Here is a 14,899-nt window from a genome sequence, read left to right as displayed (position 1 = left end):
AAAGGAGACTGCTTTCTTTTTTAAGAAAGCTAGATGAAATGGAATGGCAGATGAAGGAACATGACAAATCCCCAGAAGAAAAACTAAGTGAAGTGGGCAACCTACATGAAAAAGAGTCCAACATAATGATTTTAAGGATGATCCAAGGTCTTGGGGGTGAGGGGAATGGAGGCACAGATGGAGAAATTACAAGAAATGTTTAACAAAGAAATATAAGACTTAAAAAAGAGACGAACAATACAATAACAAATGAAAAATACATTAGAAGGAATTAATAGAATATATGAAGCAGAAGAATGAATAAGTGAGATGGAAGACTGACGCATAACACAATAAAGGAAAAAGAATGAAAAGAAATGAGAATAATCTAAGAGAACTCTGGGACAACATTAAAATGCACCAACAGGAGTTCCCGTCGTGGCTCAGTGGTTAACGAATCCGACTAGGAACCATGACGTTGCGGGTTCAATCCCTGGCCTTGCTCAGTGGGTTAAGGATCTGGTGTTGATGTGAGCTGTGGTGTAGGTTGCGGACTCGGCTCTGATCCCGCATTGCTGTGGCTGTGGCGTAGGCCAGCGGCTACAGCTCCGATTTGACTCCTAGCCTGGGAATCTCTGTATGCCGTGGGAGCGGCCCAAGAAATGGCAAAAAGACAAAAAATAAATAAAATGCACCAACATTCATATTATAGGGGCTCCAGGAGAAGGGGTGTGTGGAGAAAGTACTTTAGGAGATAATAGCCAAAAACTTCCCTAACATGGGAAGGGAAACACTCAAGTCTAGGAAACAGTCCCATACAGGATAAATTCAAGGAGGAACACTCCAAGACACATTATTAATCAAACTGATCAAAATTAAAGACAAAATATTAAAAGCTACTAGGGAAAAGAAACAAGTAATATACAAGGGCACCCCCAAAAGGTTATCAGTTGATTTTTCAGCAAAAACTCTGCAGGCCAGAACAGAGTGGCATGATGTATTTAAAATGGTAAAAAGGAAGAAACATACACTCAAGAATACTCTACCCAGCAAGGCTTCATTCAGATTTCACAGGGAAATCAAGATGCAATCATTTTTAAAATGTCAAAATGCCTTTTGTACAGAGTGTTTTATTACCTTTGTAATATCTTTTGTACAGTGATTTTTTTCTTGGTAATATAATAAATGGAAAAAAATTCTAAAATCCTTAGAAAAAATTCTGTTGCTTTGACTTTAAAATATCAGCAAGATTTTCTTTATATTCATAGCACCCACCTTACAGAGAAAGGTAGTTTTTGTTGCTTAGAAACATTAGACATCTTTATGGAATGCTGTAGCTGAATACTTGCATATGTAACTGTCCTTTAAAATGATAATTTTGTAGAGTACTGAAATGCCTTTTATTTTTTATTTTTAGTCTTTTTAGGGCCACACTTGCAGCATATGGAGGTTCCAGGCCAGGGGTCAAATCAGAGCTGTAGCTGCTAACCTACACCACAGCCACAGCCGCACCAGATCTGAGCTGCGTCTGTGACCTACACCACAGCTCATGGCAATGCCAGATCCTTAATCCACTGAACAAGGCAGGGATCAAGCCTGCAACCTCCTGGTTCCTAGTTGGATTCGTTAACCACCGAGCCATGACGGGAACTCCATGAAATGACTTTTTAAAGAGTTTCATTTTCTGCCTTCCTGCCTGTGTTTCTCCCTTCCTGAACAATTCAGGACAAAAGTCATTTGATTATTCTGAGCAAGATACAGGTAGGTGTTACCTCAGGGGGTGAAGGTGGTAGCCCAGTGTAGAGTCTGAGAACATTTGAGGATGCTAAGGAAGGGAATCTCAGTGATCTGGAATAAGGATGCAGTGATAGGAGATTGGTTATTTATGAGGGAGAAGATCTATCAAGTAAATAATATTAAGGCTAATGGGAGTCAGATTTCTCACTGTCAGGAATTACAAATATGGAAAGGGAGAAACCTAGAAGAAGGTTGGAACTAGAAGTACCAGTAAAAACTCACAGTTTTCAATATATAGGCATGTGTGTGCATGTGTCATGAGAGAGCTTGGGAGCAGCAATGCCACAACAGCAATGAGCACACCTAGTATCCAGACCTTTTTCTAACCATCACTTTCCATGAAAAGGAACCATTTCTTAGAGAAATAGCCTATTTCAGGGCTGGTGCAGATGAAATACAGTATGAGCCTGCATTGTCTTTGCATTAAAGGTAAGAACATGCTCCAAGAGTGATGGGGATATGTCAAAGGGACAATGCCAGATCCTTAACCTAGTAGGCTACCAGGGAATTCCACAAGACACTTGTTAAAGGGAAAAAGTAACTATAAAAAGTGGAGGGACTTGGCACTCGCTATACCCTTCGTTAATTGATCAAAGCCCAATCATCAAACTGCAGTAATCAAAATTGTGTACATCTGCGAAGATGCAAGAAGACAGTATCTCTTCTGTGGTATTCTTGCTAGAAAGGTACAATCTGAACCTAATTATAAGGAAACATCAGGCAAATCAAAATGAGGCACAGTCTACAAAATGACTGGCCTGAAATCTTCAAAAACATTACATTAATGAAAGTCAAAATGTTTCAGGTTGGGGAAGATTAGAGAGACACAATTAAATGCAAAGTATCATCCCTTGACTATGAAGGACATTGTTGGGACAACTGATGAAATTTGAGTGGGGTCTGTGGACTATGTAATAGCAATGTTAGTGTTAATTTCTTAACTTTGACAGTTATTTTGTGGTGAAGCAGAATAATATCCTGGTTTGTCAGAATTTGCCCTTGTTTTCAGAAATTACACACTAATGTATTTGGGATGATACATTTCAGGGAAAAATGTACTTTGTACTTTTCTTACAAGTTTGAAGTTATTTCAAACTGAAAAATATAAAATATATTTTATCTATTAATAATAAAGGGTACCACTTAAAATCAACTCAGGAAAGATTACATCAAATTTGATTCTCTTATGTGGATGTAAAAATCAAAGAATAAATGAAAAAGGCTGTTCCCCAAATTATTTAAATCTCTTTTGTAGCAAAATTTCCCCTGAAACTGAGAAACATTCACACAAATGTTCTTACCGTCTTATCAAAAGTTTATTTCTATTAACCCTTTCTCGTTTTCTGGATTGAAAATAGTGAAAAAATTATCTGCTATTATTCACATATGAAATTTCATGTCAGTTAACCCATTTTCCTAATTCATAAGGTGAATAATACAACTTAGTATTTATGAAGCATGTTTAATGTAGAGACAGGAAAGTGAGTAATCACAACTATCCAAGTCACATGTGTTCTAAAATAAGCTCAGATAGTTGAATCAGGGTGCTGGAAATTGCACATAAATCTGAAATTTTAATGAGGCTCCTTACTGAAACTTCTTAATGACTCATCCATTTTCTTTGGGTTTTGCTTACTTAAAGTTTTTTCTCTTCATAGTGCCAAATGATGATTAACTTATTAACAGATGGTAATCATATGCGATCATATGAAATTTACTTGGGCTGTTTTTTGGTAAGCTTGATTTGATATCTAAATTCCAAAAGTCAGTTGTCATAGTTACATGCATTGAAATGACATTCTTGGGTGCCTCTTCCATACAGCAGGTGCTCAATAATCAAGTTTATTAGAAAAGACCTAGAGACTGGGAAACTTCAGTCCTAGTCCTAGATATGGAATTAACTAACGATTTTTAGATAAATCAGTTAACTTCTGTTCTTTGGTTTTCACATTTATAAAGTGGAGATGATAATATCATATCCACCTGGTGAGGATGTCTGAAATTGGATAATACTCTGAAGCACTCTGGAATAATATCAGCTTACCTTTGTTTAGCAATCTAAATTTTTCAAAATCTTATCCCTGGGATTGAAGTCATTGAAGGCACTTGTGTCTCCTTAGTTAAAAGATTTGTGAATGTCTCTTACCATGGTATGCCTCAATTCCTAAGGTTTCACTTTTTCTCCCCCAGGAAATGTACTGACAATTTTAGATTATCAAAACAGGAACTTGGAGTCATTAAGATTTGTAACAGATTACACCCAAAGTACTTCTGTTGGTGATAGCTTGCTTGAAGCTTACTGGGAAAAATATTAATGATGTCAGGTTTGCATTTGATATCTTAGACTATTACAAGGATACTGTGATGCATTAAAGCTAGATGTAACTTTTTATCAAGATCATTGAAAAAATTAAAACATGATTTTAAAAGTGGTATCTCTCTTGTGGAGGGAAATTTTGCTGACAGAAATTACAGGTTCTAAGATTACTAGAGAATGTGTTCTGTTTGTACCTCTCTAAATGAAAGTTAGAAAATGGTTTCAGTATTCATAGTTTGGCTTGTGGGGGAATGGAGAGGGAATGAGAAAAATCGTATGACATTCTTAGAACAATTCAACACAAAATATACACATACATAGATCCTGAGATGTTACAACAAATTAAAAAATATATAGATCAACATGATCCAGATGGTTTCCAAGGCACTGTTATGGTGGGTAAACAGCCATGTAAAAGTTTATGCTGAATGGACGTCCACACTGTGCCAGAAAACCCTACTCCTTGTTTCCAAATTTGAAGTCAATCATCCAGAGCAGGGGGCCAGTCAACATCTACAGACTAAAGGGAAGGAAACAAGTCATTAAAACATTATTGTTCTAATAAACACTTGCTGGTTATACTGTATAAATTTAATAGTGTTAATATAATGCAACAGAAGAAACTGCATTGGAAGAAAATAGCCATTGCACACAATTCAACACTCTGAAGTACATCTTAGGAATTGGGATTCTTGGGCCTAAAGTTTATTCCTGCATTCACTGAGTATTTGGTTACTTAGCCAGTTATTAATTGTACCTCTTGACCAATAAGACACTAGAGAACATTTAAATTTTTTAAATGTTATTTCTGGATAAAATAGAAATAAATTCAGGTGGCAACACCAACTATGTCTCAGAAGTCTCAGCAACTTTTAGTCTTCTGATCATTTTCATTTTCCCATCTCACATTTAACAATACTCAAGTAGTCTATATGCTTAGAGTCTTGTTTGTAACTTAGCAACTAAATGTAAACTAAATCATTATGAAAGATCACCTGGAACTAGAAGAGGATTAGAGATCTTTGTATATCAGTGAATTTTTTAGCAGAATTTTTCTTTTAAAATTGAATTTCTACTCATCCTGATTTGGCTCTTCTAGAACAAAACCTTGATCTTTAAGTCATAATGGAATTATGGTAGCAGACTATTTTGTCTCTACATAAATAATCATGTTCTAGGCATTAGAACAGTGAAATTGCACTTTGACTTAACTACCCCCAAAAGAGCCTAATTTAGAAGTTCAAACAAATAACAAGCAAAAACAAAAAAACTACCATATCCATGTTGTTTTTTGAGACAGTTTAAAACCGGAAATGATTTACTGGAAATGATTTTTAAAATTAATCTATGAGTCACTACCAGATTTGGGATTTTTTTTTTACTAGAAAAGCCCAAAGAGGTAGTGTGAGTCTGTATCTTTTACAAATGCCAAGAAATGTTTTGGTTTTGTTTCAGAATATAGCCATAAACCAAACGCCCATATATAAATTAACGGGTGTTTCTCAAGCCTGAAAACCAAACACTACTGATCACAATCTTGTATGTGTTGAGGGCAGGAGAGGATGGGTATATCTGTAGGGTTTTAAAAGTTCTTCAGGTGACTCCAATGGACAACCAGGGCTAAGAAACCCTGGCATGTGGCTCTTAAGCTGTCCCAAGAATTAAGGTCAAAGATGATGAATGTATTTGAAATTGTCTTTAAGAGAAGTCTGTCTTCCTCAAAATGATAGTCTCACTAAGACGACCCCCTGCAGCCTTGAAAGTGCTCTCACTGGTTGTACCGCAGAAGGGACAGAAAATCTAATCTGAAAGCACTCAAAAAGTGCTGGTAAGGTAATAATGTGCCAGTGATTATTTGATTATCATGGCTGTTTTCACACTAGGCAATTATACCCACTTCTTTTTATTTATAATTGATATTATTTATGCGCAAAAATTCTTTTTTGGGGGGGAGTAGGAGCTCTACTGTTAATCAGATATTCACCAAAGAGCACAACTTGTGACTCAATACCTATCGATGCTCAAATGAGAATATGGACAATTGCCTGAAAGATCCATCGAATTTCACCTGATCTCAATTCACACTATAAGAGCAGAGGATTTGGACCACATCACAGAATCCTTATAGAACTTTTATTTCTAACCACTGGCTCTACCTATTTTCCGTCCCTGTCCTAAATATATGTTTCTGAGTAGGCTGCCTCAAGATCTTTATAAAAAAAGGTCCAAAGAGGAATTCCTTTTGTGGCTCAGTGGTAATGAACCCAGCTAGTATCCAGGAAGGTGCAGGTTCAATCCCTGGCCTCAGTGGGTTAAGGATCTGGTGTTGCCGTGAGCTGTGGTGTAGGTCACGGATGCAGCTCAGATCCTGAACTGCTATGGCTGTGGTGAAGGCTGGAAGCTACAGTTCTGATTTGACCCCCAGCCTGGGAACTTTTATATGACAAAGGTGCAGTCCTAAAAAGAGCAAAAAAAGGGGGTGGGGAGGGGGCCCAAAGGATATATGAAGGGTTCTTAAAATTTCATGTCCTTGCTTGGTTTAAGGGTTTATATCTCATGTCATATATAAAGCACAGTTAGTAAATTAACTATATATTTGCAAGGATTATAAATGAGAACTTGTGTTCTTTAGAAGGAAATAAAAATTCTGAAAATAGTCTCTCCCTGCAATATAATGCTACTGTGAGATTTTGACCATTTTCAAGATACCTAAGTGAATAGTACTATTTGGTTTAATGCTAAAAAAAAAAAAAAAAAAAGCATAACCTTGGCTGAATTCAATGTACAAATAGGCATTTCTACAATAAAATGGTTTACCTCAACATCCAGCTCTAGAATGTCTGCAGTCACATCCATCAGAGAGCCAATGTTCGGCTTGGTTCTTCCAAAGTCTCCATGTACAAACTCTTTAATGTAGCTGGGGTTTGTTTAAGTAAAAAAATGAAGATAGCCATGCAATACCAACCGTCTGGTAAGATTTGACAGGTGAAAGGGAAATGACAAAAGCAGAGGTTACTACTTTCTAGATGGTGTGCATCTTAGAAAATATGGCTATAGCAATAAATAAAATGAGCTACAGCAAACATTCCTACCAGTCTGGCAGCCAACATTAGGACCTGGGGCCTGTGTTTACGTCAAACTTGACAAGAGTCATGACTTCTTTTTTAGCTCATCTTCAAATGCCAAGGTTTGAATATGGATTTTTTAAATTCATGTCATTAAGTGCTTTTTAAAAGAAACTCAGCTATTTTCTTTTTTGTGACAAATTCTATTTTGTCATCTTTTTGGTGTCATCGTTTTTCAATAATGGCAGCAGTCATCTGCCAAATGGTAGGTTTCCACAGGGTCATTCACAGAGTGACCTCAGTGATGGCTTTCCTTATAACATGACTCAGTGACACAACAGCAACGGGATGGAAGAGACAATGGAAATATTTAGTCTTGATGAAGGCCCTTCAGAAGGATCATCAAAAGACCTACATTCTAGTTGTTTGCAACCCTTGCATGGTTGATCCTTTAATGGTTAATTAAGATAATTCATTCTTTTTGTGAGTGTTTTCCTCAAAGGTCTTTGAATTTTCAAAATTCAAAGTCAATGACTAATCCTAGAATCATTCAGATTACCTTATTCCTTACACAGAACTCTGCTGTAGTCTCGACAGTATTTTTTCTAAAAGATGTTTTTTCCAACATTCAGTAAACACTCATTCAGCATTATGTTGTGTTTTATAAACCAGCAGTGTAAAAATTTAATATAATCTGAATATAAAAGTTTTTTCTCAGATAAAAATAACCATAACATGCTGCTATTATGTCCTCCTCACTTTCTGATAGTTTATTCACTACTTTCACCAGATGTTCTGACTCAAGCAAAAGACCGTATGATTATCTAGTACCTGTCTTCTTTTCTAAACTCATAATTACTCAATAGTTGTCCATTTTCTCTCACTTTCTTTAGAGAGTGGTACTTCTTGAGTAGCAATAATATGGGGAGATAACCAAAAGGCCCTAGAATGGCCAGTTAAAAGGTCCCAAATGGGCTTTTTTCCTGCTTTTTACGGCCACACGTGCGGCACATGAAGTTCCCAGTCTAGGGGTCAAATTAGAGCTTCAGCTTAATGCACTGAGCGAGGCCAGGGATCAAACCCACATCCTCACAAACACTATGTCAGGCTCTTAACTCAATGAGCAACAAAGGGAACTCTTCCAGAATGTTTTTAATTCATAGCCAGAGGGGTGAGGTATAAGTCAAAATGAACTAGTTCAGTACACTGAGCAATATAAGTGAAAAATTCACAAACTTCAGATACCCCAGGATGTCTAAAATTGTGCCAAATAGTCTTTCTTGGCTAATGGCTTAAATACATGTACATGACTCATTCTAAAAATACGTTAATGAGATTGAAATGACATTTGCTTCTTCCAAAAGACCACTCCATTTTTTCCTAGCACACCCAAACAAAAACTGAAATTAGATAAAAATACATATTTTTAAAATCTGTGATTTCTCTGAAATTCCATCCACATCCCATCTACAATAGGCAAATGTGCCCTGCGCCCACTGATCTAAATAGACCTTGATCCAAACTGCAAAAAATGTAGGAGATTTTAGGAGTAAATAACCTGTACCTGTTTCAGTTTAGTCACTCCTGGGGTGGAGTAGGGAAAAAAGAGGGGTGAGAAGGTTGTTGGGAAAGGACAGGTAGACTAATTATAGCAACCTAGTGAGAATGCTATTAGGTGCTTAAAAGGTGACATTTTCCCCCTTCTATCCAATAAGAATGTCATTAGTTATAAACTAGTTAGAAGGTTTCACGCTTCATGCTACTGGATCACAAATTAATATAAAACCAAGAAACAAAAGAGCACCTTTGAAAAATAAACTAAAACTAAGACTATGGCGGCTCCCTGATATATTTTATCTGGGAACTCTGATCTGATACAAAACCACACAAAGCAGAGCAGGTTATGAACAAGTAATCAACCTTCGGCCACTGGCAAATAAAGTGAAGGTCAACGTGTGAAGTTAGGGCCCCTCCCATCTACTAGCCCTATTTAATTATCTCGGGCAAATGCTCAAAAGGCTAAAACTGTGGTCATGAACATGCAATGTGTAAAATGTGTAAAGACATGAATCAATCAAAAGTGTTCCCTGAGTGCTTACTATGCATTCAGCATTGTGTGAGACACTAAATATTTTAAGGTTCACATTGCACTGCCTGCTGCCTCATGGTTTAAAATGTCATTTTGAAAAACACAAATGTAATGGGCAAAAACACCCTAGATACCTCCTCCCCTCCCCCCACCCCAAAAAAGGATTCTTCTCCAACCTAAACCTTTCCCGAACAGTTCCCAGATAAGGTTGAAACTTTTCTAAGGCAACATGAAGTCTCCCAATAGGGTTCTGGTTAGACTAGAGCTGCACAGAGGGTGAAAGGATACGTTCCAGCCTGAGTCTTCAGATAGAGACGGAAATGGTGCTCATCCACATAGTGTGTCTCCATGGAGTGAATGAGGCGGGTTCTCACAGCCAGCGGCCGCCGGTGAAGGACTCGTAAAGGTGTCTTCTGGTCGATCTTTAAGTCCTAGAGGAGCATATGATTACCATGGCGTCAGCTTTGCTACCCAGTGAAGCCTGTCTTATCACCTCCTTTGTCATCCACGGCTCAGTACGGATAGTTTCTGAGAGAACTCTGTCTACAGCTGTCAGGATAGAAATGAACTAATACTATATTAAATTGCATCCTCTAAGGTTCAACTGTGGGACTTCCTATAACCTAGTCTACAACTGCTCATTTTCTGGGCCACCGTATGCCATTTTTAAAAAGGGCTTTGAAATAAATGATACTCAAGGTCTCTTTTGCTCAAATATTTAACAAATTGATTGGACCCCTGAGTTCTACCTAGTCCTTTAACAAGCTCTTCTAGAAGATAATGTTCTTTTTTTTTCTAATCCAACAGAGTGACCTAATAGTGAGGAATTCAGACTGAGGTGAGAAAGAGCTGTGCGTAGAAAGTGGGACATCAGCATCTCTTTTGTGTATGGGCAGTGTGCGTGTTTCAGGGAGAACCATATACCTATTCACAGTTATTTTTTTGGTTATACAAAAGGATATATATCTGTAAAATTAACAGCTGCATCACTGTCTAGGGTGGTGTTTCAAAATAATAATTACGACTTAATTATATACAATAAACAAGGAAGGATCTCAATATTTGCTAGCCCAGTTTAAGCTATTTGAGGATGATGCTGCATGTCTTTTTACAACTCAGATTTTTTGGGACAGAGGCTTGTCTTTCTCATAATTAGTGATTCTCTTTTATATGAAAAAATACATATGAAGAGATAGAGAGGTTAGTATTGCAAAAGGCCAACTAATTCCAAGTTTCTAAAATAGATACTGGGGGTGGGAGTTTGCTGGTGGTCTAGTGGTTAGGACTCGGCGTTTTCCTGCTGCGGCCTGGGTTCAGTCCTTGGTCTGGGAACTGAGATCCCACATTAAGCTGCTGCACAAGGCCCCCGCCAAAAAAAAGATACTGGGCCTAAGCAGCAATGTAGGTTCATAATAACTTTGAATACTCTGCAATTACTTGTTAGAACAACTCCTTCCTGATTTACATGATTAGTGAGTGCCTGAAGCCACGCTAAGAAAAGAAAGCTTTCTGTCTGGTCTCCCCTCTCTCAAGTCCTTCACTTGAAGAGCAAGTTCTGACAAAGATTACACTTGAAATGGTATGACTGCTTTTAGCAGAGCAGTGAGTCAATGGCCCCTCCTTACGTGTAGAAAAATGGTAGAACAAGTTGGAGTATATTATACAGCTGCTTAAGGAAAAAAATTAAAACAGTACATGATCCCATTTGTTATTGTGTTTAGGATGCAGAACCAGGTCTCACAGTCCCCAAAGCCTATGCTCTACGACTTGCTGGTAATAAATGAGAAGACATAGGACTCTTTTATAGGAGGTAGAAAAATAAAAAAGAACTACCTTTATGTCATCTAGGAATTCAATGTCCTTCCTCTGTATTGCTTTATTTGTCCATATTAAGGCACTGTAGGTCTTGGTCTTTTCTTCTTCACCTTCTTTCATGTGTCCTATTGCTTCTCTAAACAAAAACAATAAAAGAAAGTTTGTCTGAACACATAAAATACAGACAAGCCTTGCCTCAAACCTCCCTTTCTTTAAAAACAGCTTTAATGAGATTACAAATTACAATTCCCCTATTTTAACTGAACAATTTAATGATTTTCAGTACATTTACAGAGCTGTGCAGCTATTACCACAATTTGATTTTAGAATACTTTCATCACCCCAAAAGAGAAACTCCACACTTATTTGTAGTCACTTCTCATTCCCCATTTCCCCATTCCTCGGCAACCACCAATCGACTCTCTATCTCCATAGATTTCTCCACTCTGAACATTTCATATTAAATAGAATCATACAATATTTGGAATTTGGTGTCTGGCTTCTTTCGGATATACCACATTTTGTTTATCCATAGACACTGGGTTCTTTCTACCTTTTTGCTATTGTAAGTAATGCTGCTATCAACATTCATGTCGAAGTCTTTGTCTGTATGTACACGTCCATTTTTCATGGGTATATTCCTAGAGAGGGAAATGCTAGGTCATATGGTTACTTTATATTTAATCTTTTGAGAAACTGCCAAACTGTTTTCCAAAGTGGCGGCACTTAAAATCCCCCAACAATTTATGAGGGATCCAATTTCTCCCTATCTTTGCCAACACTTGCTATTTTCTGTCTTTTTGTGAAGTGGGATCTCATTGTGGTTTTTATTTCCATTTCCCTAGTGACTAATGATGTTGAGCATTTTTCATGTATTAATTGGTTGTTCACATATCCTCTTTGGAGAAATGTTCACTTAATCATCTCTCCATTTGTCATTGTTATTTTTTTCTTTATTATTGAGTTATATAAGTTCTTTATGTATTCTAGATACAAATCCCTTATCAGATATACAATCCACAACCAAAACTCCCCTCTTGAAATCATCTCCAGTGAGCCTACCCTTACCTTGTGACAAGCTGCAAGTCACGAACTTGAATTTTGTTAGATGAGTTATTAATTCTCTGTAGTGTTAGAAAAAGAGAAACAATTAGCAACTCCAGTTCAGTTACAGAGTTGCAGAAACATGACAATTTCCATGTCATGAAGTGGTTTACCTGCTGAAGTTCCTTAATTTCTTGTGAAGTGAAATGTATTCTATGAGGATTCACCAGCTCAATTGCAAAGGGCCTTCCTGGCAGCACACACCCAGTCATGAAACAGAAACGTGTTGATGGAGTTAACATTTGGGCTAATGCAAGAGGGTTAGGAGGTGTGAAAAAAAAGAGTTGAGCTCTAGAGGACTGAAAGTTTTATGACATGACTACATCTGGGGGAGGGAAGAATGTGTGAAAAGAATCAAGGGGCTCTTTGGGGGCTGCTAAACTCCAATACAGGCAATACGTAAACACAACTGCTTTCCCAAAGGTCCACGGACAAGCCTGTGTTAATTACAAAATCAATTCAAAACAGCCACTAGCCACTAGTGACTTGGTTACACTAATATAAGGTTGTCACAGGCAGCAATGCTCAGGTATACCAAGTTGAAATACATTCTCCTAGCCTAGTCCACTAGTGAACTGAAAAGCTAAGATTACATAATCAGAAGGGACTGTAACTGTCAAATAGCTCAGGATTACTCTCGTCATCTTTCTTGTAATGCAACAGTGTAAAACGAGAGAAATGAGGGCTCAGACAGCAAAAGCACCTTTTAAATGAGATGTGCATTTTGAAAACTGTACTAGTACTACTGAAATGTTATTAAATGGAACAACTAATAATCAAACTTTTGGAAAAAAAATCAGGCATCTCTTTGTTAATGCACATAAAAGTCCCTTTTAACCTACAGGTATGCAATAAAGATGGCCTCTGAAGAAATGGTTCCTCCTACAAACATAGTCATAATGTACAAAGGTAGCTCCATAATCCACAAGGCTTTCTCACACGGAGAAACTCAGGGCTCTGCCCACTTTGAGTCTGACTAAGTGACTATAATAAACCTGCTATCTGAAAAGGGTAATAATCTGAAAGTTAGTTCTAGTCAAGTAATGTTATAGCAATCTTACCATTTCCTAATGTTCTCACATCAACATCTTCTCTTCCAGAGGATGAAAAATTAAAGCCTTTAGAAAGCAGATAAAGAAAAAAAAAAATCAAAGACATAATAGTCTTAAGACTTTCATTACCATTCTTTGGTTGAAACCCAATTTGTCTTGAAGAACCTATAGGAGAATCCCTAAGAATAGTTATCAATCCACCTCCAATCCTAATCTCTGCTAAAAATAGCAATAATAATAAAATCTTTTCTGTTTTGGCTGCCCCAATGGATATGGAATTCCCAGGTCAGGGATCAGATCTCAGCTGCAGTTGCAGCTACACTGCAGCTGCAGCAATGCAGGATTCTTTAAGCCACAGTGCCAGGCTGGGGATTGAACCTGTGTCCCAGCACTATAGAGATGCTGCAATCCCATTGCACCACAGCAGGAAGCCCACGAATACCATTTATTGATTACGTAATTACATGCAAAGCACTGAGCTGAAATTCTGCACACATTATTTCATTTAATCCTCATTATAACCTAATGAGGTAGTTATTAAAAAAAACACCACCAAACTTCTGAAAGATTAAGTACTTTTCCCAAGGTCACATGATTAAATAGCAGACCTAGTGTTTCTGATGTCCAAGCCAGACCTTAATTATCAACACATGCCATCATCTCATGGGGACGTCAAAGGTATAGCCCTGTTTGGAAGAAGGCCCCACCACCATTGTGGCCACAATCTTATGGTGAAAAATCTATCCTTCCCCTTTTTCTTAAAACAAAACAAAACAAAACAAAAACATTATTTGAGAATTAAGGTCTATGAAAGGAAGAGGAAGAAGAAAACAAAGTTTGACTCTAAAAGCAAATTCATTATATAAGCAAGTCTAAGCTGGCACCACAACAAAACTAGTACATATTTTAAGATAAGTTGTACCATCACAGACTAAAAGCTGCAAATACTGGAATGGGAAAGTGGCTTAAAAAGGTGGGGAGTGGAGTTCCCATCGTGGCACAGCAGAAACAAATTGGACTAGGAACCTTGAGGTTGCCGGTTCAATCCCTTGCCTCGCTCAGTGGGTTAAGGATCGGGCGTTGCCATGAGCTGTGGTGTAAGTTGCAGACGGGGCTCAGATCTGGCGTTGCTGTAGCTGTGGCATAGGCTGGCAGCTGCAGCTCCAATGAGACCCCTGGCCTGGGAACCTCTATATGCCGCGGGTACAGCCCTGAAAAGACAAAAGACCAAAAAAAAAAAAAAAAAAGGTGGGGAGTGGGGAATTTACATGACAACTTTCTTAGATACAGAACTGACTGAAGATTTCACCATCATCACCACAGCAAACATGACCGTGTGCAGGCATTATTCTAAGTACTTAATATATGTTACCACTATTAGGTAGATACTATCATTACCCCATTACCCTTATTTTACTTAGGAGGAAAGTGAGACAAAGACAGGATAAGTAACTTGCCTAAGATCACATCATTGGTGAGTAGTAGGGTCAGGATTTGAACCAGCCAGGCCATCTGGCTCTAGAGTCTCTGAGCCACTCTTTATACTATACCACCACGAAGACAACTGGGATAACTCAGACTCATGCCAATTGGGACAACCAAGACCAGTCAGTCTTCTTGGACCAGGGATTGGGAAAGACTGGGATGCTTTGGAAACCCTGCTTAACCCATAGTTCAGCCA

General features: G+C 37.8%; 1 protein-coding gene across 6 annotated transcripts in view; it reads right to left on the bottom strand.

The window, feature by feature from the left end:
- Positions 1-3,070: 3,070 nt before the first annotated feature.
- The window catches only part of PUS10 (pseudouridine synthase 10), a 68,655-nt gene continuing 56,826 nt past the window's right edge, over positions 3,071-14,899 (bottom strand). For all 6 annotated transcript variants that reach the window (XM_047782007.1, XM_047782011.1, XM_047782006.1 and 3 more), the window contains 7 exons: positions 13,228-13,284; positions 12,280-12,356; positions 12,131-12,186; positions 11,081-11,198; positions 9,536-9,678; positions 6,911-7,010; positions 3,071-4,613 (listed from right to left, as the gene is read on the bottom strand). In XM_047782007.1, the coding sequence (XP_047637963.1) occupies positions 4,575-4,613; positions 6,911-7,010; positions 9,536-9,678; positions 11,081-11,198; positions 12,131-12,186; positions 12,280-12,356; positions 13,228-13,284 (590 nt within the window). In that variant the 3' untranslated portion in view covers positions 3,071-4,574. The remainder of the gene's footprint in view (positions 4,614-6,910; positions 7,011-9,535; positions 9,679-11,080; positions 11,199-12,130; positions 12,187-12,279; positions 12,357-13,227; positions 13,285-14,899) is intronic.

This window comes from Phacochoerus africanus, chromosome 5 (assembly GCF_016906955.1).
Source record: "Phacochoerus africanus isolate WHEZ1 chromosome 5, ROS_Pafr_v1, whole genome shotgun sequence".
NCBI classification, from domain to species: domain Eukaryota; kingdom Metazoa; phylum Chordata; class Mammalia; order Artiodactyla; family Suidae; genus Phacochoerus; species Phacochoerus africanus.
This window is presented reverse-complemented; position numbering and strand designations above follow the sequence as displayed.